The sequence below is a fragment of the Spea bombifrons genome, chromosome 7 (assembly GCF_027358695.1).
Source record: "Spea bombifrons isolate aSpeBom1 chromosome 7, aSpeBom1.2.pri, whole genome shotgun sequence".
Lineage (NCBI taxonomy): Eukaryota > Metazoa > Chordata > Amphibia > Anura > Pelobatidae > Spea > Spea bombifrons.
In genome coordinates, this window is record NC_071093.1 from 38,157,933 (window position 1) to 38,185,815 (window position 27,883).

The 27,883-nt window shown below is 43.6% G+C and overlaps 2 protein-coding genes across 4 annotated transcripts; one reads left to right on the forward strand and one right to left on the reverse strand.

Moving 5' to 3' along the window:
- Positions 1 to 492: 492 nt before the first annotated feature.
- EIF2AK1 (eukaryotic translation initiation factor 2 alpha kinase 1) lies at positions 493 to 10,323 on the reverse strand. The gene is made up of 15 exons (XM_053471479.1): positions 10,046 to 10,323; positions 7,289 to 7,444; positions 6,843 to 6,979; positions 5,908 to 5,945; positions 5,692 to 5,791; positions 5,281 to 5,361; positions 4,909 to 5,008; positions 4,311 to 4,368; positions 3,265 to 3,637; positions 2,699 to 2,807; positions 2,418 to 2,524; positions 2,128 to 2,248; positions 1,701 to 1,780; positions 790 to 1,023; positions 493 to 698 (listed from the first exon to the last, which is right to left on the reverse strand). Exons 1-15 carry the CDS (start codon positions 10,146 to 10,148, stop codon positions 528 to 530), a joined length of 1,968 nt encoding a protein of 655 aa, XP_053327454.1. The 5' UTR covers positions 10,149 to 10,323; the 3' UTR covers positions 493 to 527.
- RSPH10B (radial spoke head 10 homolog B) lies at positions 10,324 to 27,414 on the forward strand. Of its 3 annotated transcripts, none has more exons than XM_053471476.1 (19): positions 10,324 to 10,770; positions 11,056 to 11,351; positions 11,650 to 11,725; positions 12,303 to 12,371; positions 13,150 to 13,323; positions 13,720 to 13,805; positions 14,176 to 14,296; positions 14,641 to 14,817; positions 14,962 to 15,103; positions 15,982 to 16,106; positions 16,579 to 16,768; positions 22,810 to 22,921; positions 23,665 to 23,744; positions 23,827 to 23,975; positions 24,370 to 24,477; positions 24,685 to 24,834; positions 25,536 to 25,632; positions 26,802 to 26,982; positions 27,122 to 27,414. In XM_053471476.1, the coding sequence occupies exons 2-19, from the start codon at positions 11,113 to 11,115 to the stop codon at positions 27,336 to 27,338; spliced, it is 2,493 nt and encodes an 830-aa protein (XP_053327451.1). In that variant the 5' UTR covers positions 10,324 to 10,770; positions 11,056 to 11,112; the 3' UTR covers positions 27,339 to 27,414. The 3 variants fall into 3 exon arrangements, with proteins under 3 accessions (XP_053327451.1, XP_053327453.1, XP_053327452.1); XM_053471478.1 differs by having other exon boundaries at positions 22,813 to 22,921; XM_053471477.1 differs by having other exon boundaries at positions 10,737 to 10,765.
- Positions 27,415 to 27,883: the final 469 nt, after the last annotated feature.

Below are 27,883 nucleotides of genomic sequence, written 5' to 3' on the forward strand. Positions count from 1 at the left end.
AGTACTTTCAGAAGCAGACGTAATATGAAACGATCAGGTAGTTTTCTCATATGAACCTTCAATAACTTAAAAACTTTTAATCACATCTCCATTCGCCAAAGCATTTATTCTCCTCCAGTAAGAAGCTTTCCAGTGTTAGGGAAATCCATCATCAACCATGGCTAATATTACCTTAGCGAACAATAATGTAAACACTGCTTTCCAATTAACATTTACATAGCCAGTTTCTATTTTAATATACCGAACAGAGCGGGAATGAAACAAGGTTCTGGCACTTTCAGCCGGCAGCTGATAAACGACATGGCTCTGGCTACACACAAAACAGTGGAATCAGCCGAGTGTCCGACAGCGGTATGTAGGAGGTTAGATGAGGACCAGCTCACGGGGCATTTGCCTCCAGTGCCCAATAGTCAGTCCAGGCTGGGTGACTCCTTATCTACCGCTATCCCATATAGAACCCGCTTCCCCCAAACAGGTACAAACATGTACACATTTTATATAAATAGAATTTATTAATCTGAGTTACATTATACAGAGGTAAAGAAACTGTCTGCAAGTGTTCGTGCATCCGCAGTCTTATTTCCAGCAGCTTTTACGCCATCGTCCTGCCTGGGTGCAGACTGTTCACGCAACATTTTCTTCAGTCTCTCGTTTTCTTCTTCTAGATCAAGCACCTTTTTTTGAAGATCCTGAATCACCTGTGTAGACAGGGTATACATTTCAGTGCTCTGAATCGGAATTAATGACCACTCTCCCCGTGCCAGTTCAAACGCACCGCACAATACGTACATTTTCTCTGCGATAAAAGAGCTCGCTTTCCAGTAACTGGGATGCGGACGGGCGTTTTGCGCAGTCTGTGCTGGTCAGTAATCTGATGAAGTTACTTTGTGTTGGCCAATGTTCTTCAAATGATTGAGGGAAAATACCGTCCCTTAAAGCTGTGAGAACTTCAACCCTTTCCATTTCTGTCCCAAACGGGTGGAAGATCTCAAAGAATATGATGCCAACGCTGTACATGTCAGACTGCAGAAGCAGAAAATATCGATAAGTTACAACCTTACAAGCCTTTAGCCTGTTAATGTTTGCATACATATTTTTAAAAACCACGCATAGGTGCTAATTGTTTCCCCAATGCACCAAAATCTTTATACACAACCCTCATAGCTACAGTTTCCACCTTCTGTAACCATCATGCTGACATCCATACTGTACATACAGGCCACTTATTTCTTCAGTTCTATACAGAATACTGAAAAGGTCTGTATCCTTATAACAGTGGTCCAAATGAGAACACTATTCTGATTTCTTTGCCTGCCTCAGCAGGCAAAGTAGTTACCAACAGCACAAGCACTGGAAGCATCCAAAGAGCTCCACTGAGTCTTCAGCTTGGACAGCGAGGATCCAGCAGCGTTTTATGGACACTGTTGGCCACTAGCGCTGTGAATAATGGACCCAGCTGGAGTGTCAGTGACCAATTCTGCCCAGAGGGACGGAGACGTGAAGTGATCTGCGGAGGGCAACTTAAGCTTCCTTCTTGAAACTCTGAAGGTAAGGAGTGTGCGGACCTTTTTTATTTTGGGAGGACTTTACTCTTAATAAGTTAACTTGTCTTTATTTATAACTTCATGCAATATTTTCCCAAAACTATTCACGCTGGCACCCAGAGCAATTTCCGGGTTTAATGATAATGAGGTCATTACCTTGAAGTCATAGTGTGATCCCTGTAACTGTTCAGGCGCAGCATACAGCCAAGTGCCCACTCCCAGTGTGTGTGTTGGATCTAAAAGGATTACAGAAAATCCACAATATATCCATTACATTTTTGGAAATTAAAAACGGAAATGCTTACTGTTTTCCAATGTGGCCAAAAGGAGACCAGCGTCCACAACAGCATTAACACGGACCCCTTTTAATTCCCTTAACTCGTGCAGGAGAGCAGAGGTTCAACATAAGTGGGATTTTGGGAATAATACATTGGCCAGAGATGCACTCAGCAATTAATATACAGACTACAAAGTGTCTTTTTTTATAGTCCTTTGAGGGACCCTATAAACGGCCTGTGAAGACACCAAAATGAAACATCAATAGGAAAAATAAACTGTTAGGTCATGTAATATTCATCCTCACCATTGGTCCCATCCTTCTGTGACCAGCGGTCTCTTGAGTGTCGTATGATATCACCACAGGCAAGTCCGAAATCCCCAATGCGGACATGGAGATCTGGTCCATGTAAGAAGACGTTTCTGGGCTGCACAGGACAGAAAAATGTTCCACAATGTCACTGCCGCATGACACAGAACGAGACAGCTTCAGGGACAAGAAAAGTTATACGAGATGGAGAGAAAGACAGGTGGAAAACTATAGTGCTACTTAACGTCATAGAAGAACATTGGGCTACATAGAGCTAAGCCACGTACTTTGAGATCTCTGTGCAGGATACCCATGGAATGGATGTACTGAACCCCTTCCAGGAGCTGATAGAACATTCTCATCGTGCGTCCCACATCCACAAAATCATAACAACCTGCAGACGTGTTAGAGAGGAAGAGCAGACGCTGAGAGGTTAAAGGTCGCTTACACAATGTGAAAAAGTGACAGATCAGCTTCAAGCTTCTGAAATCAGATCTCTCCTATGAGCTATTTTTTGTTTCATATATATATGAAATACGTTTTATAAGAAACACAGGAATGAACTTACTGGAAGCATCACTCCTCTCCCTGTAGCCATTATTTCTCTCTGCGATCCAGTCCCTTAGAGACTTCTCACACAGCTTCATCTGGATGTGAAGCATTAAATGATACTGGATCTAGAAGAGAGCAGAGAGCGGCGTGAAACACAGCTGGTCCGGCAATGATCTTCCCAAACTGCAGCGGGTTTGGGGATATCAACGAAACCATAAGCCCATTACTATATATTGCATTAGGTCACCATGGCAACTAGAAATCGCCTCATAGCGCCCGAGAGGTATGCCTGATCCCTTGGCAGATCCGCGGTAAATTCTGGGACTTTTAGGGATAAAGATAACCTCCAATCTCTTCCATTTAATAGGTACGATTTAACATTTACACTTCCTACAACACTCCCAAATTAATGTGCAAAAAAAAATCAAAAAAAAAATCTGTGCAATTCCTTAACTCATTACCTATGTTATTATTAATTATTATTATTATTCCATAGCTAATCAACTATAAAAACTTTTTTTTGGATTTTATTATTCACTGTCTAAAACATATAAAAATGTTTACACAAACAGCCTTTCTTACTTCAAAATGCCGATGCAAACACAGTTCCTTCTGAGGGCATTCTTCATCACAGGAGGAATCACTCGTATCATCATCATCATCTGAATAAAAGGGACACTTATCTCTCCAGCAGAGGTCCTGGGCCGGGGGGCGTTTATTGCAAACACTTGTCTTTGATCCGTTGTTTGCGTTGGTGTCTTGCTTCCTCTGCTTCCGCAGGTCGGGTAACGTGTGGCTGTTTGCCCCCTTTTCGGTGGGGCTGATCGGTTTACCCACAGACGACATAGAAATACTGCTTTCTGAGGCCGGCTCTGGAGAGGAATTGCTTTCAGCCGACTCGGCAAACGTGATAAACGACCCACTGCTTTCCACACTCTGTATCCCATTGTTATTTCTAAGAAAGAAAACAAATCTCTTTCTGAAATGGCCTTTTTTAAAATTTTATTCCTGACTTATTTAGTTTACAGAGTAATACAAGCAATATACATTTATTGAAACCCACCTTATTGCATGCACCATGGAACCAACTATATTAACTATATGCTCTCAGGATCTGCATGATTGCCCCCCCCCCACACACTATGCAATGTTACCCCCCTATTGCTAAATTTCTGATTGATGCTGATTGGCTCAGACAGACTTTATAAGGATGGGGGGAGTGAAGGCCATGAAATTGATGAAATACTGAAACACAGAACCCAGATGAAAGATTTATCCAGGGAAAGCTCAAAATCTCCAAAACAATTACACAGAATAACAAATATGGAAAACTATGAAAAATGTTCAATTCATGTCTTTATTCTAAAAGTGGTGCCGGCTACAATTCCTCCTCAATATTACTTAAAGGAAAATAATGGCTTTGTTGTGACTGTGAGGCTGCGGGGACCAAACACCACTATGCATTATGAAGAACCAACCTTGGTGAGCTTCCTAGCTTAATGCTTCAGTGGTTCTAACACGCACTACGCTGGGTCGGCTCGGTTTTTCCTGCTCGCTGGGGTTGGGTCTTCATAGATTCATCAATGAGCCTTTAAAATAATTAAATGGTTTCGAGTGAATCAACTTACTTGGATGATGTGTGACTTGATGATCCCTTGATCGCCTGTAGCTGAGCAAGTGGTTTGCCTGCCAATATGGAACATATATTAGAAATAAAGAATACACAAATTGGTACATTTTATCTAAAAAAATAAGGAAGGAGCCATTCCCCCTCAACACTCAGGGCCTCATATATCCATGTAACATCCAGTTCTGGAGTAAGCTGCCAAAGGATTAGGGAGCAAAGAACATCTGTAATAAAGCTTCCACGGGGGGTCCATCACTTTAGATGTGACGCACAGAAAAAACTAAAATTTGCAAAATATGACCATTTGTCAGCTCTTTGTCTAACTTTGAAAAGTTCAGGCGGACCAGAGCGTTGCCAGCTGAGTGTTTGAGCTTTGAGTCAAAGACCCAGTAAGACATCGTGCAAAATGAGAAGACCCAAGGAGACAGCCATATTATGGCCATGACCCAAGTCACAGACTCTTTCTGATTTACTTAAGTTTTATGACTTAATAAACAAACTATTCCTCCAGAACACAAACATATCATCCTCCTCAACCCCCCCAAAAAAACAAAGTGAAAGCAAGATGGTAGGCACAATGTAATCATGAATGTTCATACATTTTGAGTGAGGCGGCTGGACGTGCTCCATCCATGCTGTGTGGTATCCCACGATATTAGGGTGCTGGAGCCCAGCCAACACTTTAACTTCACGTAGTACCTGTTAAAGAAAGATCAAAGATAACCACAGCTACTGGTGAGGGTTTCTTATGTGTTTGAAATGTCTAAAAATATTGAAAACTGTGTTTATATTGGTAGATAGCGCCAATATGTGTTATTCAGCTGTACTAAAAACAAGAAGATAGACGCACCGTGGTTTTGCATAGGGACTGTATTATGACCATCAGGGCAGTCTGTGTGTATCAACTTCTCAGAGATTCACAATCCAAGGTAGAACAATCATAAATATTGTGAAGCACGCAGGACACGTACCTTCTTGCAGTCACTCCGAGATACTTTTTTAATTAGTATTTTCTTAATGGCATAAAACTGTCCGTCTAGCTTGTTCCTGACCTACAAAAGCAGGAAATTATTATGGTTATTTGAACTTGGACATATTGTAACATAAGTGTATCACTTAGCATACGGCTGATCACCTCCCGCCTTCTTTCTCTGACAGTACAGGAGCCAGCAGTGCCCATAACGTGCTGCCGAACGCGAGGTTCAGACAACGAGTATGGGCCACGGCCGGAGCCCATACTGTCGGAGAGAAGGCATATAAGCCTTCACATAACTAAGGTTTGCATAAATGTTTTACATTTGAAAAAAGTTTTGAAAACGTTTGAATTTTTAATAAAGTTTTATTAAAAAGTGTATGCGACAGAATGCACTCTAATTCTTCACCTTGTACACATTCCCATAAGCTCCTTTCCCGAGCTGAGCGATCTCCTCAAACTCACTCAAGTAGCGAGAGGTCTGGGCTTCAAACAGCATATTCTTCGCTCTGTACAAAAGATATTTAGGAATATTAGGCAGGAAATAGTGAACTGCTGGTTTCCGCATTAAAATATTACAAAGAAATCTAAAGTTACAAAGAGGATCTGCAGCGGTGGCACGTACCTGGCTAACTGTACGTTCAACTCCCCGTTGGTGATTTCCTGGAGAAAGGATAATAAAAGTATTTTATCAGTTTATTAAAAAAATGTAAAACACACCACTTTCTTCAAAAACATTGTCTTTAAAAATATAATTCATTTTCCTTTTTTCAGGAAAAGTGATTAGTCACATTGAGCAATAAATCCCATGACACACAGCAAAGTGCTGCCCACCCATTCTGCTGAAATTAACATGTTTGCAACTAAATCGAGCATCAGAGATCTCATTGATGAATACCCAAACCCCTTCGGGAATCCATTCATTAATAATGTAACACTTTGCCTCTCTCTAATAAATATATATATATATATATATATATATATATATATATATATATATATATATATATATATATATATATATATATATATATATATATATATATATATGTGTGTGTGTGTGTGTGGGGGGGGGATATATATATATATATATATATATATTTAGTTTGCTGGGAATACCATAGAAGCAAAAGCTTCTCCGTTGTGTCTTTACTCTTTATATGTTAACTTCTATGGCCAAGCATATTGGTTTGAGAGAGGAAAGGCAAGAACTTTCTGATGGCAGATTGTTACCATTCTTAAGGCAAAAAGCTGTCAGTGGCAGAATAATCCTGTTAAACTCGGCTGTAATCCGCCTTTCAGCAATTGAGATCCCTCTGCCTTCCGCTGGGTGCGGACATCATGTTTTGTCTTTATGATGGTGTTTCCGCGTCTGCCCTAAAGCTGCCTCCCAAGTAAACAACAAGTAGCGGTGTTCCTTGGTGAAAGTAACCTAGCGGCTGGAGCGATGGTCAGTTACTGGAGACACTGGCATGCTGAGTACTCCCCCTTGTGGTTGGGTTTGGGACTGCACCCGCTCCATTCTGGTGCAAACACACAGACCATCCGGGGATGACCTACCTCTTTATACATGTGCCGTTTAGCAGCTTTGAGCAGTTCGGTGATGGCCGTGCTGTGCTGGAGCCTCACCGTGCTGAACTCATCACTGAAGGCAAAGGGCGTCAACAGGCCCATTTTGGTGAAGGTTTGACACAGCACTAGAAAAGAGAATATCCAAAGATGAGTCCTCACAAAAACCTTAGATCACTAAGACCCCACTCATCATCCCTCCTATGCATGAACAGGTACAGTAGGACAGCCATTGTATATCTCAAAAGAGATGGATGGGGCCCTCCAGTAAATGCAAATCCCTGCAGCCAATACAAACGGTTAATCAAGTATCATGGCTCTGGTGCTAAAGGGTTCAGTTCAGGGTCTCCCAGACTCCAGACCGATCTGATTGCTTTTGCTGGAATATTTAAACGATAGACCTGATATACCCCAGAGTAACCCATAACCGTACTGACACTTAAACAGATACTTGGAGCGATGGGGGTTCTGCTCGTGGACGTAGCAGAGATGTTCAACCAGCGACACGAGCAGCAGCTGACTGGGCACCGTAGTCACATTTGGAAACCGTCTTGTGCCGTTAATCATCTTCAGGTCGGATGGAGAATCGGACTCTGCAGAAAGAAACAAGACGCCTGAGAAATCTATTCAACGCACGCCGGAGCCATCGATGCAACGCACGCCGGAGCCATCGATGCAACGCACGCCGGAGCCATCGATGCAACGCACGCCGGAGCCATCGATGCAACGCACGCCGGAGCCATCGATGCAACGCACGCCGGAGCCATCGATGCAACGCACGCCGGAGGGTCTCATGTGTTAAATAGATCGCTCGATTCAACGCACGCCGGAGCGATCTATTTAACACATGAGACCCTTCTCTGCAAAACTCCCGCATCCGACTCAACTGGCACAGCGCGGGTTCATACCAAGACAATTACATTCCCCAACACACGGCACACAATAAATAAAATAGGACATGATATGTATCATTAAGTATTAAAGGCGGTAAAGAATCGGGTGATGGGAGTTGTGGTCAAACCGTTGGATGAACCCAGCCTTTAAACCCCCTTTCCTTGCCGGGTAAGCACTTTGGACACACCTAATGTTTTGCTGATATCAGCTATCAACAGACTCCATGTTTCGGAGAGAGAGAAAAAAAAAAAAAGGCGCTGGGCTGACCTCACACCCCGTTAATACGTGCGGCGGTCTCGTGTCCCACCCACAGCAGCTGCTAATCAGGGTGTTTGCCACGAACCAGCGGGACGTGCCACGTACCATCAGACCCATGCCAGGAGCGGAGATAAGAGAATGGGATGGGATCATGCTTATGTACCCAGACGTTCAATGATCCATCCTGAACATGAACCTCTACGTACTTAACTCGACACAGCTCACCGGGTTTACACTGCGAGGGACCTTCTCTGAAGCCCTGAAGAATTCAAACCAGACACACACACACACACACATTATATATATACATACACACACATACATACACACACACACACACACACACACACACATATATATATATACATCCACACATATATATATATATACATACATACACACACACAGGCTCTTTGGCATTTAAAGAGTTAAGTTATTCTATACGTGCATAATTGAGTAATATGATAATATGCCCCATGAACGCCATGTTATTTTAGGGAAGTCATTTCCGTGCCGGAGGATGGGAGTTGGTAGCGCGTTAGTTATTGAAACACAGGAGAAAGAGTATAATATGCCTGAGGAAGAGACCTTCGAAGCTTACAATCTAAATCGGTTCAACCAATAAAGGTATCAGCCTGACTGGACGAGTCTCATGGAGAGCGAAGGAGACAAGCAGAAGCATCCAGAAGGTCAAGTTCTACCACGTTAGATTGCGAGCCGGTCTCGCGGGAAGCGCTGTGATTCTGACAACTGTTCATATTTACAAAGATTACTGCAGATAAGATAGGACGGGATCTCCAGAGCACATCATACCCCAGCACGTCTGATGACCATAAAAATCACATCAGATGTATTCATCCATAACTACGAGGCAGCATAGATTATATACGAATATATATAGGAAGATTATACACGAATAATATATATAGACTGCTAGCCCGAGACAATAAACAACGCCTTCTATATGAATAGTTGGGGGAATCAGAACGGATGGGTTTCACGTACATACCACTGACTGCCATGCATGTCCAAACGCGTTTCCCCAACCGATCAGCCACTGAATATATTAAACGTCACTGTACCTTTCCTACGTAGGGACTCGTATACCCGATCAAGGGGATTCCATATTATAACATCATTTATTAACTAATAAGAACAGCACTAAACATCTATGACACTTGGCTTAAGATTAAAAATACTACTGGACTAAGTTCCTTTTTTTGTCCAAAAATCATGTTTAAACATGAAATCGCCATTATAACCAAACAAGATTAGCACTACATATATTATTGTTTACGGATTTATATAGCGCCATCATATTCCACAGCGCTGTACACGGTATCCTGTTTCTGTATGTCATCCTGTTATGTTTTATACTAATCGTTATGTCCCGTCTAACCTTTGTACTACGATGCGGAATCTGACGGCACTATATAAAACAATAATAATAACGACCAAAGAACCAGAGTAGTGTTTTTATGAAAGCCATATAAAAGAGGATTAAGCCAATAGAGAGGATAATATTTCCTTAAATGCTGAATTATTGTTACTGTGGATCACAAAATAAAAGTTACACTCTGTCTTTTACAATGAATACGTTTAATACTGCATGCGCTTAACGCAGCATTGCCAGAAATAAACAATTAAGGGTCTCATTTATAAAATTGCAATTTTTAAAATTGCATTTATAACTAACTTAGTGGGTGGTGGATGAATGGAACCGCCTCCGGCAGTAAGCACTGTAAGGGAATTTAAACATACATGGGACAGACATAAAGTTTATTTTAAAATGTCTTTTTTTATATATATATATATATATATATATATATATACACACATATATATACATACATATATATATACACACATATATATATACATACATATATATATACACCCATATATATACACACACTGACAGGTCCATCAGGAGTATGAGTGTCAGTGGGGTCGGGTCACACGGGATCACAGCTGTCCGCGGGTCAGCCACGCACCGTGGGTATGTGTTACCATTGCATCAGACGCTGCCCCCCCACACTTACCATCGAATCCCAATTCGGCCTCTTTTGGAAACTCAAAGTCCGGATTCACATCTGATTTCTTCACCACCTTATTGGCATTTGGGGTGTCGGTGACCCCAGACATGTCTGGGCACGGTACGAGTTTCACGCACACGGGTAACGAAAGGTGGTGACAATAACACACGTGGGTGTGACACCAACACTCATCGCTGTCACCGGAGGCTCATTACAACACTACAGATAAGCGGGGGTCTCGGGTACAGAAGACCCCCCGGAGACCGCCCCAGAACGCACTAGTAACTTCTACAGCTACACCAACGAGTAGAGAAGGAATGGGACAGAAAGGCAGACATCGGAACTCCTACACAGCAGCCGACCAATCGCTAGGGGACAACATCTCCCATGACTTAAGCGGGCATCTTGTGGTGGAGCATTATGGGAAATGTAGTTCAACTAGTGCATACAGGAAGAACGCGGCCAAAACATTAAATATAATAGAAAATACAGCAGGTTTGCACCTAAATGATCACTTTTTAATAAATTACTCCCATGGCTTTTATTTTCATGGAGGTTTCGTGATCATGACGAAGGATGTAAATGTGCTTAGCGATCCAATAAACTAACATACTGGTCAGGCCAACCACAACATGTCGTTCACCGAGCCTCCTGCAGGATTCCTCTCATGTGACCGTTGGTTGTCAAGGTTACACTTTCTTTTCCGGGACGCTAAATCGACTTACTGTACGGTATACGATTTTGTAAACTTACTACATTAGTAGATTAATTACATATATACCTTACTCTAGTTTTAATTTACTTAGAAGGTGGTATTTAAGTGGAACAGATATGCAGCAGAAGTGGTAAAGGCTAATAAAGTGAAGGAATTTAAACATACATGGGACAGGCATAAAGATATTTTGTCTTTATCAGGAAAAATATGACGACTAGACGGCTGAATGATGCTTCTCTGCTGTCAAATTCTATGTTTCTGCGTTGAATGAACTTTATGTATTTTGTGATTTTTTTTCTAGGAAGCGTGACTGCATTTTTGACATTTCTGACAGATTTAGTAGATAAAGTTTTTGACGATGGGCAGGCCTAAGAAAAAAGAAAGTAAAAAGGCAGATAAGTTAACCCCGGAAAGCCCTGAAGATGCCGACTCCAAGATATCCTCTGTGAGTGGGACTCCTACTGAAGATCTGTCTTACCCATCCCTTAAATCCGTGGCCCCGGAGGAACCCGCAAAGCAGGAGGATTCTCTCGCCAGCCTCCCAGCTTCCGAAATCTACGAGGAGGAGCCGGTTCTCGCACAGCTTTTGGTTGAAAAGTAAGTATAGCCCCCGATACATTGTTTTATTTATCAAGCAAAGTGATTCAAGATGGTCGCTATAGAAACCCTATTGATTATCTGCGTTTCCCAGTCGTGTGAGAAGTCATCTCATTCCATGCTGGAAACATTTTAAGAGGAATATGTCACTGACTTCATGAATTATAGGATGGAGGCGTCTGCTCGGGAACATCACAGCTAAATCCGTGCGATGCTATGTAACTCGTTTATCATTACGGGCAGAGATGCGATAAATGACTTATATATTATTATTATTATTGCATATTATTTTCTGTAGATATGAAGGGGATATGGTACACGGTGTGTATGAAGGGTATGGTGCGGCGCATTTCAAAGATGGAAATACTTACAGAGTGAGTATCAATTATCTTTCTATTATCTATCTATCTATCTATCTATCTATCTATCTATCTATCTATCTATCTATTATATATCTATTATCTATCTATCTGTCATCTATTATATATCATCTATCTATATATTATCTATCTATCTAATATATATCATCTATCTATCATATATTATCTATCATATATCTATTATCTATTATATATAATCGATCTATCTATCTATCACATGCTGTTTTATCCATAGTGTCTTATGTACATTACATTTATTTATATAGCGGCAGCAGATCCCGTTGCGCTTTACAATCAGAGTCGGTAGTAATAATTTAAAATCACACGCAATAATTAACTGATGCAAAAGGAGAAGAGGGCCCTGCTCTTGGGAGCTTACAATCTAATCTGTCTAGCGTGGACAGGAGACGCCGACTCCCAGCATATATAAATACGTTTCATTTCTAATATATTTTAGACGCTAAATACGAACACGCTGGTTGAATTGATGTATAGGATTGTCGCCTGTAATTTAACGCAGCATGTAGTGATTGCTATCGTTTGAGATACCCGAATAATAATGTCTTCATAGGGCACCTTCTCAGAGGGGTTTATGCACGGTAAAGGAACGTACACATGGGCCGACGGCTTGATTTACGAGGTAATGATTTTTATTCTTAATAATAATAATAATATTTTTTTGCGTCACTTTCAATCAAACGCATTAAATAACAACTGTTATGCAATCACTAATGCCAACTGTTCCTACCTCAATGCCTGATCGTTCCATGATAATGTTATAGTTTCCATAGTGATTACATTTTCATTTTGCCCCAGAATCACTTTTGATAAAAGAGCCTTTTTTATCGTATGACCGCATGCAGAACGTATCGCAATTTCCCCATTTATCTGGTATATTCTGTCACACCCGAAGTCTTGCCATAAACATGCTCTGCAAAAATGGGAATTATCCACTAAAATGCGAGTTTGATGATGAGTTTTCCGCAAAGTTGCTTTTTTTACCCCACCATCTTCCCTATTTATCCTGAAGGGTTAACCCTGGCGTGTTTGTCACGCAGGAAGATCAGAGGTGGCCCTGCGTAGTGCATAGTTAAATCAATGAACTGTACATTACATAGAGCTCATCCTACAGGGGAAGTTGACTTATTGTAATTATTAATGAAGATGGTGAGCTGAAACCTGCGTTAGTGAATAAACCTCAATGAGATAGCTGGTGTACACCCACGGCAACCTTAACCTGAATTCTGCTTTGATTATTATGCATTCATGTGTCGTGATTTTGCGTGCCGTGTCAGCCGATCCCAGAATGGTCCAAGCGGTCCTCAAAGCATGACCTCCCCTTAGATTACTGTCCAGGAGCTTTGATGAGGACTTGGTGAAACTGCCCAGATCAATCCGCCATTTTTAATCTTGCACAGGGAGAATTTCACATGAATTTCCCAATGGGACGTGGCGTCTACGTATGGCCTGATGGCAGCCGCTACGAAGGGGAAGTGTACAAGGCAATCAGACATGGCGCTGGCATCTTCATTTCAAGTAACCAACAAGTTTCCTACGCGGGACAGTGGTGTAAAGGCGTACGGCATGGGAAGGTAAATCATAAATAGTCAGCAGAGCTAAAGGTCATTCACTGATGTAAGAGATTGTGTCAACACAATAACTACTTTTTCATTGTTTTCTGCTCCGCTTCCCACTCTTTAGACAATCTACTTGCTTGTTAGCAGGGCTGGATTGACTTGAAGGCATCACCAGTGTGCAGTTCTTTTGGGGCCCTTTTAACATCTGGCACCCATTTAGCCTGTACTCCACCACAATGCTTTTTTGTTTTTTTTTTTTGTAATATTTTAATACAAAATAAATCGCTTTTTGAGATAAATTGCAATTATTTGAGATTTTTGTGTTATAAAAACAAAATCATATAAACTGGTTAAGAAATGTAAGGATCCGTTTCAGAGAACATCATCATTTTGTTGGTTTTATTGCTCCAGGGAACCATTTACTATAATTCAGAAAGAACTTCCTGGTATGAAGGAGACTGGATAAATGGCAACAAGGATGGCTGGGGAGTCCAGCGGTACGTACTGTATCCTCGACAAACTATGTTATTTAGCTCCTGGAATGTCTAAATGTGACTTTCTCATAGGAGGGGACAGTGGAGGGCACCTTCTGGCCCGGGGGGAGGTAAAAACAAGAGGACACTCATGCTAACACACACACAGTCACATAGAGACTCTCATACTAACACACACATGCTTACAAATACACACACACTACACACTCTATGTAACTTCCTTAGCCTCTCTCTCACCCCCACCCCTTTCTCCCTCCTCGATTAACATACTTCATTAGTTTTTTTGTGGAACATCACCTGTATGGATCACTACTTATACCTATTTCCATGCTGTACAAAAGACTAATCATTTCTATTTTACTTCCACTTCTAGCTTTAAGTCTGGCAATATTTATGAAGGGCATTGGAAAAATAACGAGTTCCATGGAGAAGGGAGGATGAGATGGCTGATTTCCCATGAAGAGTACACAGGGCAGTGGGTGCACGGGATACAGGTATTCATTTTAATGATATTTTCCCAACTAGAATCATCAGAATTCAGAAAGTGGATGAGGACTCGCTAAAAGATACTTTGTATTTATTTGTATTAAACAGCAAACTATGTGCCTCTCTTGGTACAGATCTCTTCTCCTGCCCCCAGCAGGTCCCTGCTTTGCTGGTGTCTCGTGTCCCAAATTATACTATTAACCACAGCGTAAGCTGGTTCCAGGACAAAGTCCTAATAACTAATGGCCCCTGATCTCTTCGGAACCGTGCAATGCCCCATATAATACCAGCCATAGTACCGCATAAATAACCATATGAACTGAACGTGCCATCTATGTGTCTTATCGTGCAGAATGGTCAAGGGACCCACACTTGGTTCCTAAAAAGAGTTCCAGGTTCCCAGTACTCGCTGAGAAACGAATACACTGGAAACTTTGTGAATGGCAAGCGCCACGGACATGGACAGTTTTACTACGCGAATGGGGCGATGTATGACGGAGAGTGGAGCGATAATAAAAAGCATGGAATGGTGCGTACTGATTAAATATTATGTCTATTTACATGTATCTATATAAAGGTTTTCTGTATTATCCTCTAAAGTCACCGGAGCTTCTGCTTCTCACGTTTTTGATACCGTGCACATGGACCTTTGTGGCTTTTTTTTCCTTTCCAGGGCAAGTTTACGTTTAAAAATGGAAAAATCTATATTGGGGAATTTGTGGAAGATCATATAGCAGAGTATCCAAATTTTAAATATGACCGAGTAAATACTCCGGATTTGAGTGGAATTCGCACCCAGAGTCCAGCTGGTTCAGGTAAGAAAACCAAGCTTTAAGAGTCCTTCTGATAACAGACTTGTTTCAGGTTAATTTATTCTCATTTCACATGGACTTCATCGCCACACTGTGTACACACACCATATAAATAACACATTTTACAATTATGTTGGGTGTTCTTGTGAAGAACAGAATACTTGAGTATGTTCCTCTCACGACCCCAGTCTAGGATTTAAAGACCAGGAATTTCCACGACTTCCCAACTGCCTTCGTTTTGGTAAATCCAACCACCACATACAACCATCCAGCTACTCCTGTCCAAATTCTTCTCGGTCACTGCTGGTCCTCCCCTTCCAGCTTACTGGTACAGAAGGAGAAGAAGACCCCGTTCTTGTGGGCTTACAATTTATTAGATACAGAGATCACTAGGGAAGAAACGGTCACATACACTACTCCCCTCTCACCTGCCTCGCCGCTGCCTATCTTCCGCCATCATGAATCCGGCGCACTATGCTTTCCTGCGGGTGAGCGGAGCACCCAGCGGGGTCACGTAGCGTGCATTGTGTGGCCACACTGGGCACCTCACGGCACCCACTATACCGTATTCATGATGGCAGCCCTGCAAAACCCTGGGCACCAGGAAGTGGGTTCTAGTCGCCTTGGTGGACTGGCGCCTGGGGTTGGTCAAACCCTGGCATGGTGGAAACCAATAGGTAATCACATTGTTCGTCTTGCCAGATGGTTACCAGTTTTGTGACCTTGGCACCTTATAATGTAAGTAATGTCCTAATTCTAAATTCTCTATTCTACTATTATAGGTTGTTCTCTTTTTGTTAAAAGGTAACAATGTACAGTCAAAAATGCACAGTTCATTATTGTATTATATGAAAGAATAATATGTTCTGTTTAATTGGCAGAAAAATTAAATACGTCAAGAGTTAATTCAGGTATCCCAAGCTTATCGGGGTCGTACATGGAACTTGACATATCTTCGCTACTGGACACCTTTCCAGAAGACAGACAGATGGAAGAACTAAAACAGGTGCGTCTACCCAACGGAAAAACTTTTTTTATATATCATACTTTTAAACACTTATTGTCCGCGGTGATAAAAGTGGAAAAGTCTTCTGCATTTTGTCGCAAATTCTTTTGTCGCGAAGCTCCACTTTTAATACATTTTCTTACATTTGTTGCATGGTTTTCCAGTAAAGAGATAGTACTTACTGATAATGCTGACCTTAATTTACATGGCAGTTGATTGGTTAATATGTGGCTGTTCTAGTCAAAGACGACACATTTTTATCGGTCCAACACAGAAAAAAATGGAATCTGAAGAAGAGACCTGAGCTCCTGGAAGCTTATATGACTTTACTCCAAATAAAAGGAATAACCTGCGGCTAAAGAGTGCATGTTTTATTGGATCGGTATTTAACTCAATGATGTTGGCTTGTTATATGCTGCATGAACGTGTAGATGCCGTTTACAACATATTCAGTTTATTTGCAATGTCTCAGGTGGAATTTGCTGTTCTTCGAAGCATCACGGAGCTCAGGAAGATTTATGGCTTCTACAGCAGCTTGGGAAATAAGAACGCCGTTGATAACGCCCTTCTGATGACAAAACTGCAATTCTGGAGATTTCTTAAGGACTGCAGGTTCCATCACTACAATTTAACACTTTCAGAAATGGATCGCCTTCTCAGTGGTTAGTAAACAATTCATAAAACACTTCTGGTGCTTCTAGCCGTGTTTACTAGAAACAAACACTCGCTCGCAGTCGGAGAATGGTGGGTTAAGTGTGCTGTCACGCGCGCCGCTGTACCTACCTCTGACGCCAGGGCTGCCTCGCCTGGTCCCGACTCCTCCGTCGCTGCGGTTCCCGCCGTGCGCACACGGCGGTGTCGCGGTCCCGCATCTTCTACCTCTGCTGGGACCGCGTCTGCTCGCCGTGGGCGCGTCAGTGCGTCTCCCTCGCGTACCGAAGGGGACGCGGGTATGACGCGGCGCAGGTCCGCATCGGGCGTACCGCTGCGTACACTGCGTACGCGGCGTACGCAATCTACGCAGCGTACGCAATCTACGCAGCGTACGCAATCTATGCAGCGTACTCAGCCTGTGCAGCGTACGCGACGTACGCAACGTACGTAGCGTGCGCTACACAGCTGTTTGCAATTACTCTCCTATTTAAACGCCACTTTTCTCCCCTGTCTTCACCCGTTCAAAGTGTAATACTTTTTGGGTGTGCTGATTGCGTTATATTATCTTGAATTCCTTGTGTACCGACCTTTGCCTGTTTTTTGACTACGATTCTCGCTACCTGCCTACGACCTCGGATCTGTTTACCCGTTTTGCTCCTATTCTGCCTGCCTCGACCTCGGAAACGTTTGACCTCGCTGCCTGCCTTTGCCCTTTTGATTACGGACTGTATACTGGACTTCTCTACAGTGCTTATCTGCATAGTAGGATCCTTCCTCTCTCCCTGACCCCGTGACAGTTTTTGAACGGGTCTTAACATGGATCCCGCGGATATGGCGCGGTTGCAAGCTCGCCAAGACCTACAGGACCAGCGTCTGGCGGCGCAAGCCACCCAGCTACAGTCCCTGGAACAGAAGGTGGATGCCATGACGGACTTGTTGCGTTCTTTGACGTCTCTCCCAACTGTGGGAACACCCCATCACAGAGACGCTCATCACGAGGACACAGGTGCTGTTGCCAGGCTCCCTCTGCCAGACAAATATTCTGGAGATCCGAAGGAATGCCGTGGCTTCCTTAATCAATGCATGCTCCACTTCCGAAATCACCCCCAGGCGTTCCAGACATCCTCCAAGAGGGTCTCATTCATCATTTCGCTGCTCAAAGGTGATGCCTTACTGTGGGCTTCTCCCCTCGTGGAGCAAGATTCCTATCTCCTCGAGGACTGCCCCGCTTTCATGGAAGCCGTACGGACTGTTTTCGATGCGCCAGGTCGTAAAGAAACAGCGGAGTCTTCACTGCTTGACATCCAACAAGGCCGCAAAACCTTGGCTCAGTATACGGTGGAATTCCGCACCCTGGCCCATGAAACCAACTGGGAAGAGGGCGCTCTCAAAGCAGCCTTCCGACGAGGCCTCAATGAGAAGATCAAAGACGCCCTCGTCTTCCATGATACCCCTGCGGATCTTGAGGATCTCATAGCCCTTTGTCTCAGAGTGGATAAACGTATCCAAGAAAGGGCGAACGAACACTCCCGTGGGAAAAGACCAGTACCGCTCGCCTCCGGCTACACAAGGCCTTCGGCTGCCACATCTTCCTCCTTCGTGGTCGACGAACCCATGGAAATAGGGACAGTGCGCCACCTCACTGAGGCCGAAAAGAAACACAGACGGACACAGGGGCTCTGTCTATACTGCGGCCGAGCTGATCACCTGTTGTCCTCCTGTCCCAGCAAACCAGTAAAAGACAACGCTTAGGTTGCACCGGAGAAGGCAACCTAAGCACACGTCCTTTTTCTTCTCCTCCCACTACACGCCTGACGGTGCCCGTCTCCATCCGTTGGGAGGAACACGTTGTAGCCACCCGCGCATTCATAGATTCCGGGGCTGCGGGCATATTCATGGATCACCAGTGGGCGAAGGAGCAGCACATACCGCTTCGTACCAAGACAGCTCCCTCACTGGTCGCTTCCGTTGATGGCTCACTTCTGGGATCAGGACTCGTGACACAGGAAACCGTACCTCTGACCCTACTGGTAGGGGTAACCCACCAGGAACAGCTCACGTTTGAGATAATCAAGTCTCCTCATGCCCCTCTAATCTTGGGACATCCCTGGCTGCGACAGCACAACCCACACATCGATTGGGTAAAAGGAGACATACTAGCGTGGAGCAATTACTGTCAAGAGTCTTGTGTCATGCCTTGTCGACGACTCAATCTCGTCCTCGAGATCACACCCACAGATCCCAAAACCATAGTACCTAGACACTACTGGGATTATCTGGATGTATTCTCCAAAAAAGATGCGGAGAGGCTACCACCACACCGTTCCTACGATTGTGCTATCGATCTGTTGCCTGGAACCGATCCGCCACGGGGACGTACTTATCCCCTCTCCGAACCGGAGAACAAAGCTCTGGAACGTTATATCCAAGAAAGCCTGGAGAAAGGCTTCATCCGCCCATCCTCTTCTCCTGCTGGAGCTGGATTTTTCTTCGTGGCCAAGAAAGAGGGTTCCCTACGGCCATGCATCGATTATAGGGGGTTAAACCGTATCACCATAAAAAACCGGTACCCCCTTCCTCTCATCACAGAGATTTACGACCTCCTGAAAGGAGCCAAATACTTCACAAAGCTAGACCTCAGGGGTGCTTACAATCTGATCCGTATCAAGTCCGGGCATGAATGGAAAACGGCCTTCAACACCCGCTTCGGGCACTATGAATATAAAGTCATGCCCTTCGGGTTATGCAACGCTCCTGCAGTATTTCAGTCCTTCATAAATGACGTCTTCAGGGACATGCTCTTATCTCATGTCATCGTGTATTTGGACGATATTCTCGTTTATTCTCCAACACTCGAAAAACATCGACACCACCTACGAGCTGTTCTACAAAGACTAAGGGAGAACGGGTTGTATGCCAAGGCTGAAAAATGCTTATTCGAGAAGACACGTCTACCCTTCCTTGGCTATATCGTCTCCTCCGAAGGACTTCACATGGATCCTGCCAAACTCGAGGCCATCACAGCCTGGCCCCTCCCTAGAACACTCAAAGCCGTCCAAAGGTTCCTGGGCTTTGCTAATTATTACAGGCGATTCATCAGAAACTACGCTACCATAGCAGCCCCTATTACCGCCTTGACGAAAAAAGGAGCCGATCCGTCTCAGTGGTCCACACACGCCCGACAGGCGTTCGAACGGCTAAAACAAGCTTTTGTCTCAGCTCCCCTGTTACGTCGGCCGGATCCTACCAAACAGTTTCTCCTGGAAGTAGATGCATCCGAAACCGGAGCAGGGGCTGTCCTATCACAACGCCATGATCTAACCACAAAATATCATCCATGTGCCTTCTTTTCTAAGGGTTTCTCCGCAGCCGAACGGAATTACGACGTCGGTAACCGTGAACTCCTAGCCATCAAAATGGCACTTGAGGAGTGGCGCCATCTTCTAGAGGGTACAGAACAACCCGTGATCATCCTAACAGACCACAAGAACCTGCTGTATATCGAGAACGCCAAGAGATTAAGCCCTCGACAAGCACGGTGGTCGCTATTTTTCAACCGGTTCAGACCTACAGACCAGGCTCCAAAAACATCAAAGCTGATGCCCTCTCTAGACAACACGATAACCACAGGGATCAGCACATCAACGAACCCATCATTCCATCCACACGTCTTGTTGCCAGTCTGTCCATACGCACGATGAGCAGGATCCGTATGTCCCAAAGGGCCATCCCGCCTTCTGAACGTCCTCCTCCGGGACGCCTCTACGTTCCTCCCGGTCTTCGTACGGATGTTCTTCACTGGGGACATAAATCCTTCCTCGCTGGTCATTCTGGGTTCCGGAAGACAGAATACCGCATCCGCAGGTCATTCTGGTGGCCATCACTCACCAGAGACGTCCGAACATATCTGGCCGCCTGTCACACCTGTGCATGCCAGAAGACCTCTCGGAGTCGACCTCAAGGTCTCCTGCATCCTCTTCCCGTTCCCACGGCTCCCTGGACACACGTGTCGATGGACTTTATCGTGGATCTCCCCAAATCACAGGGTAACACGACTGTCTTGGTGGTCGTCGACCGTTTTTCCAAGCAAGCTCATTTCGTCGCCTTACCACGCCTGCCATCCTCTTCACAACTTGCCGATGTTTTTATCAATCACATCGTCCGTCTTCACGGTCTTCCGCTCCACATGGTGTCCGATCGCGGTACACAATTCATATCCCGCTATTGGAGACACCTCTGCCAGAGACTCGGAATACAACTCCACTTATCGACTGCTTATCATCCGCAGACCAATGGACAAACCGAAAAGACTAACCAAACACTCAAACAATACTTGCGAATGTTCAGCAACGATAGCCAGGACAATTGGTCGTCTCTCCTGCCGCTCGCAGAGATGACCTATAATGGCTCTCTGCATGAGTCCATTGGATGTACCCCATTTTTTGCTGCCCTGGGCTATCACCCTGTCATACTGCCTCCTCCGTCTTCTCGTTCCTCGTCCATGGTACCCGCGGTAGACAAGCGTGTATCTGACATGGACGCTCACTGGAAGAAACTCCGGGAGGTTCTCCTGAAAGCCCAACTTCGCTATAAACGCTTTGCTGATGCCAAGAGGACTCCACCTCCGGACTATCAAGTGGGCGACCGTGTCTGGTTATCTACGCGAAACATCCGTTTGCGGCAACCTTCCCGGACCCTGGGGCCTCGTTTTATTGGGCCTTTCCGCGTTCGTGCCAAGCTTAACGACGTGACGGTGTCCCTTGCCTTGCCACCTACCATGCGGATTCCGCGGTCCTTCCATGTCTCCCTGCTGAAACCCTATGTATCCAATCAGTTTACCGTTCCTTTCAAGCCTCCAGCCCCGCTTGCCGTCCATGGTCATGAGGAATACGTCGTCGACAGAATCCTTGATTCACGTAGGGTTCGTAACGGCCTTCAGTATCTCGTGGCTTGGAAGGGGTACGGTCCTGAGGAACGGACGTGGGTGCCCGCTCGCTTCGTTCATGCTCCCCTTCGCGTCGCTCGGTTTCATGCGCTCCACCCTCTTCGTCCGGCTCCGTCTCGCTCGGGACGCGCTCCTGGAGGGGGGGGTACTGTCACGCGCGCCGCTGTACCTACCTCTGACGCCAGGGCTGCCTCGCCTGGTCCCGACTCCTCCGTCGCTGCGGTTCCCGCCGTGCGCACACGGCGGTGTCGCGGTCCCGCATCTTCTACCTCTGCTGGGACCGCGTCTGCTCGCCGTGGGCGCGTCAGTGCGTCTCCCTCGCGTACCGAAGGGGACGCGGGTATGACGCGGCGCAGGTCCGCATCGGGCGTACCGCTGCGTACACTGCGTACGCGGCGTACGCAATCTACGCAGCGTACGCAATCTACGCAGCGTACGCAATCTATGCAGCGTACTCAGCCTGTGCAGCGTACGCGACGTACGCAACGTACGTAGCGTGCGCTACACAGCTGTTTGCAATTACTCTCCTATTTAAACGCCACTTTTCTCCCCTGTCTTCACCCGTTCAAAGTGTAATACTTTTTGGGTGTGCTGATTGCGTTATATTATCTTGAATTCCTTGTGTACCGACCTTTGCCTGTTTTTTGACTACGATTCTCGCTACCTGCCTACGACCTCGGATCTGTTTACCCGTTTTGCTCCTATTCTGCCTGCCTCGACCTCGGAAACGTTTGACCTCGCTGCCTGCCTTTGCCCTTTTGATTACGGACTGTATACTGGACTTCTCTACAGTGCTTATCTGCATAGTAGGATCCTTCCTCTCTCCCTGACCCCGTGACATGTGCAGGGACTGGTGCGTCGAGCTGCTGACCTTATTCCTACACTTAGTGACCACTTCTAATTAATGGCAATAGCCATCAGCGGGACAATCTAATGGCCCGGACACCCCGCTGTAGAAGGACAGCTATTAAAGTACTCTGTGAGTTTAATGTGCATTTTTTTATTGGATAGCGCAGAACCCCCCGGCACCCGCATTTGTACCATGCCGCTATCACATATATTAAAGTGTATATGATATATATTGATTTATCTTCATGGTTTCAGCAGGGAATGCAGAGAGACTAGAAGTTCATTCTCCGCACGCAGCATTATTACTGAGGACATTTTTGACCAACATCGTCTATTTGGCGTATCATATCTGCCACGAAGAATCGCCGTAAGTACAGGCAGTTATTTTATATCCGTTGGCTTCAAATTTTTGTAAATATTATTATTTTGTAGTGAGAAGAAGGAGAAATTAGATGAGGCTGTTGTGTATCCCCTTTTTTGATTATCAAAGCAGATATGCAAACCCTACATTAAAAAGTTCCAAATATCTGCCGCAGGCTGCCACCAATCAAAGCTTTCACGAGATCAACTTTAAACTGGATCGCCATAACTATTAATGATTGACAACAAGAAGCACATTCTTTGGGTAGTTTCAGTAAATGAATTCACTTGTGTTAATTAAATGTGTGTTTTATTGTATTATTATAATCGGGTGACCTGCTTCTCTGCTGATTTCCAGCCAGGCCCCGGGTGGATAATGATCTCATAACTGATAAAATAAGTTCTCAACAACCAAACTTCTGCTAAAGTCGAGTTCATCACAATAACACACACGGGACTCTGGACCTGGCATATAATAAGATGCCAATCGTTTAAAACGCAACCTACCATTTATTTTATATTCTTTTATTATACTGCTGCTGATAATAATACATTTTCCGTAATGCTCCTTAAAATCGAGAATAGTGCTCAGACAAACAAATGAACAGGTTACATTTTTTTTTTTTTTATTTATATTTAATATTAAATTGAAAGTTATACTTACAAAATAAGTCTACTTTCGGAAATCATTTATTATCTGAAGGAAGGGTTAAATGACACCAGATGATATGAAATGTTGAAATATTGCAGAGAGAAGAACATCTCCCTTGTTGACTGCTTTTGTAAAATCATCAAAGAGAATGTATTGCCCCACGCAAAAAACGTCCAAGGTAAGCCTGCCATGGATTTGCTTCTTGGAAATTAAAATTGAATTAATGGTGTTTTCTTTAATTGTTTTTTTTTTGGTTTTAGGGTTCTTATTTTCTGAACCTCAAAAGACCGCGCATGCAATGCTTTACATTGATAGGTGCTGGGAGATCTACCAGAGCTATTGCCAGCCAAACACTTCTGCGCCCTACGAACCTACCATGAAAATGAGGCACTTCGTCTGGCTGATGAGCGTAAGGGCTTTATTTTAAAGGTCCCCTCCCTAAATTCTTTGGTGGCCTATGTCCCCCCAAGTTAATAGTTCACGAGGTATAACGAAAAAATCGAATCACGGGTATCAAGATGAACTTGGACGTTACTCATGGAACCCGGGCAAGATTCCCTGATACCTGGCGGATTCACTTAAAATCGTGCTAACTGATGAAAACTTGACTTCATTCACCACCGATTGGATTATGCCATGGAAGCAACTTAATAAACTCCTTGCAGTCCGGGCAGAGCACACCCTTGTTTTGGGTTCCTAACCAGAGCTTAAGATGCAGGGCTTCCAAATGGATTTGTAGAACTGTGAGACTGACGACAAAATTCTCTACTCCCTTTAATAATAGGTTATTGATTCTTTCACAGGACTTGAAAATCACTAACAACGCTTTGACCGTAACTAAGATGGTGGATATTTTAGCCCATGATGACCCCAGTGTACGCAACAGCAATGAAATCAACCTAGAACTGGAGGTAAGGGTTAATGCACAGCAGGGCCCTAGATGGCACCGCTGTTATGCAGCCCATTTGGCTACTATGGCTGTCCTTTATTCATATATTCCCTGGGATCAGGTTCTTGTGTTTATTACATTAGTTCTAGAACCGTAGGTTATGTTTAACTTTAGGGTCAAAACAGGAACTTGCAGATTTGCATTTTTTCACTTCTTTTTATTTCTTTAGCTTACATTTCTTGAGTTCTTTGAGGCGCTGCTTGGCTGTGCTTCGGTATATGTCACAGATGACCTGCTAGAACTAAACAAAGAGGAGGAAAGTCCCCAAAACGAGTATATTGCACGTGTTACAGAACAGCAACCAGAGAACCTCCAACAGGTTAGATACATTTGTGGTTGATTTGCCATGTAATGCGAGTACAGTCTTGATTTTTGTTACTCCTGATTAAACATGATCATTTTCCCAAAATCCGCACAATGGAGTGGCTGTCAGCTGCCCCTGATTTTTGTAATTCATTTATGTGTTCAGAGATCCAGTAGAAGCTATGGAAGAACCAACATTTGTCAACTTTCACTTATGGGACCAAACTTGGCCAACTAGCATAATTGTAACATTAACCATTTAGGAGATCTTCTCTACTCTACTAATCCATTTTTTGGAACAAACTAAAGCAGCAGACGTGTAGCGATTGCCTCTGATGTTCACCTCCGGCGTTCAGCTGAAATGCACGTCCCCACCGCAGTCCGCTCATAAGCAGCCAATGCGTTATCGCTGGGGATTCCTGAATTTGGATTTGCAAGCCTGAGCTGGCTGTCAGTCCCAACATCACTTCCCACGTATTGCTCCTGATATGCAGCTTTTGGCCGGATATACTCATATGCCAGCCGCACATGCGTAAAAGCATAGTGTGAAGTTACAATTATTTATAGGCTCCTGGCCTTAAAAGTTGCATGGCTGATTTTAATACCCGGTCTATACCTGTCAATTTGAATTTCAGTATGCCAGAATTTCTACTACTTTCCATAGCACTTAAAAGGAGAATTTTGAAATGTGGTTAATTTTGTTATTTTTAACCTCAGATAAAGCCTGCTTGCACGCCAGAGGTTCTTTCTCATGAAAATGGCTTACAGCTCACAGAAAGAAGTCGCACACCATCTACATTGGCTTATTCTACAGGTAAGTGGGATGTCATGTCAAATTGTTAGTATTCTGATTTGTATGTCAATTAAAATAAAAAGACATCCGAAAAAAGATTTTACATAGTAGCGTGTCCTGCTTTTATCATCCATGAGCTACGTTTAAAGTGCATTACTGGCGGACGCACAAGTTAAATATTATTATTTTATGAATGAATAACGTTCTTCCAGATTATATTATATAACCAAATTAGGTCCATTAAAATTCAGGAGGGCTGAAAGCTATGCTACAGGAAAATGAAATACAATTTAATCTGCGCATAAACTGGCTACTTATCTAGGACGATGTATAGCTCAGATAAATCTTATTACCTGAATCGCCTACACTACTCTGTAAGACAACTAATAAAAAACTAAAACTAACTTTTAAACTATATTTTATTAACCTGAATTTTATTAAGAGTCCTATTTGTATCAGGTGTTGGTATATAGGTTTCTATAGGTATATAAATAATGCAGCTCTGTGTTACATGATTGATCTCAGTCTCCGAGTACAGGCTATCAACTAGATTTCTGCTGCGCCTTATAATGAACACCAGAGGGCAGTATAAGCTCACTTTTAATATTAATACCTCTTACTGTTTTTATTATTATTATTACTAATACTATTAATACACTTGAACTTTACATCTTCAATATGTTAGCTCATTATCAGTCAAAGTGAATTAGTACATGTTTATATATATATATATATATATCTACTGTGACGAGGAAGAAGGCTGCCATAATGTACAAGAACCCCGGAGAGTTCTTACTCTTGCATCTTTAGTTTGCTGTATATATATATGATGCACTCATTCTTGCACTGCAAAAGATCTGGTGATTGTAAAGTGGTCGGTCTCAGCGTACCATTTTGTGGCCATAATATATTTATAATACACAGAATGCTGGCATTTTATTTGTGGTAGTTGGGAGCAATATTAAAATGCACCAAGAGTTCCCTAGTAATATATATCTCTCCAGATGCTCCTGGGCGGCTACAGCTAATACCACATAATAAAAGTATTATGTCTATGTTTGTAAATATACACAATAATAAAAAACATATGTAAATGTTCCATTGCCGAAACACAATTGCTGACATTATTATATATTTTTTTCTGAGCAATGACTAATATGTCAATGTTGTTGTCTTGTTTTTTTCTGTAGAAAATCTGGAGCCAGAAAATAGGTCGGATAAATGGTTTCCTCAATTGAATATATTTTTTATGAAAATATTCTTCCCGGCTTATGAGTATGCGCAGCAGCTTAAGGAGGAAGTTCCAAAAGTTAGGGAGCGAAAGGCAGAACTTCTTCAGATACAGAAGGCGGAAGAGGAAGAGGAAGCCAGGTAAGAATTTGGGGAATTCACATGAGACTAACATTTCCTCGAAAAGGAACGTTCTTGTTTTATGTATTTTTTTTCTCCCCTGCCTTCTCTTCTGTATCTTTCATGCTGTCTATATGTATATATATGTATATATATATAGGTTAAAAGCAATTAAGGAGGCAGAGGAAGCAAAGAGAATTGAAGAAGCAGAGCTGGAGAAAGCAGCTGCAGTCATGGAAGCGGCACATACTGCCAAAGACGCTGCAGAAGAGGACAAAAACGGGCAACTTCCGGTTACCCCAAAAGAAGAGCCACCCACACCCCAATCGGGCAGCACAAAGCATGCATCCGGGACAGGAAAAAAGAAAAAGAAATAAGAGGCGAAGCACTTTGTATGTCTTAATTGTGTTGTATGTTCAGTAATAAAAGGCCCACGTTTGCATAGATTACAAACTACTTATTCTGTAATTTAACATAGAGATAAAACAGGCATCTATCATCAGAGTAGAGCTCATGGGTAGAGTTTTATTGCGTAGTAAAGCAATTGAAACCTGGAAAACAACTGTAGACTCTTCCAGTGACGGTACATACGCTACATTACATTTATTTATGAAGCGCCAGCAGATTCTGTAGCAATCAGCGGGATAATTTAGAATCACACACAATAACAAACGGGTACAAAAGGAGGAGAGGGCCCTGCTCTGGTGAGCTTACTATCTAGTCGGCGGTTGGGGGGGTGAAACAGTAGGAGAGGACGGCTTGGATGGGGATGAGTTGATGGGGTCTGGATGATCTGTAGAGGTTGTTGGTTGTTTGGATGGTTTGATTGGGATGATGGCTGAGAGTGTTAGGAAGAAAGGTTGTACGCTTCTCTAAAAATATGGGTATTCCGAGAGCTTTGGAAGTTGCGTACGAGGGAGAA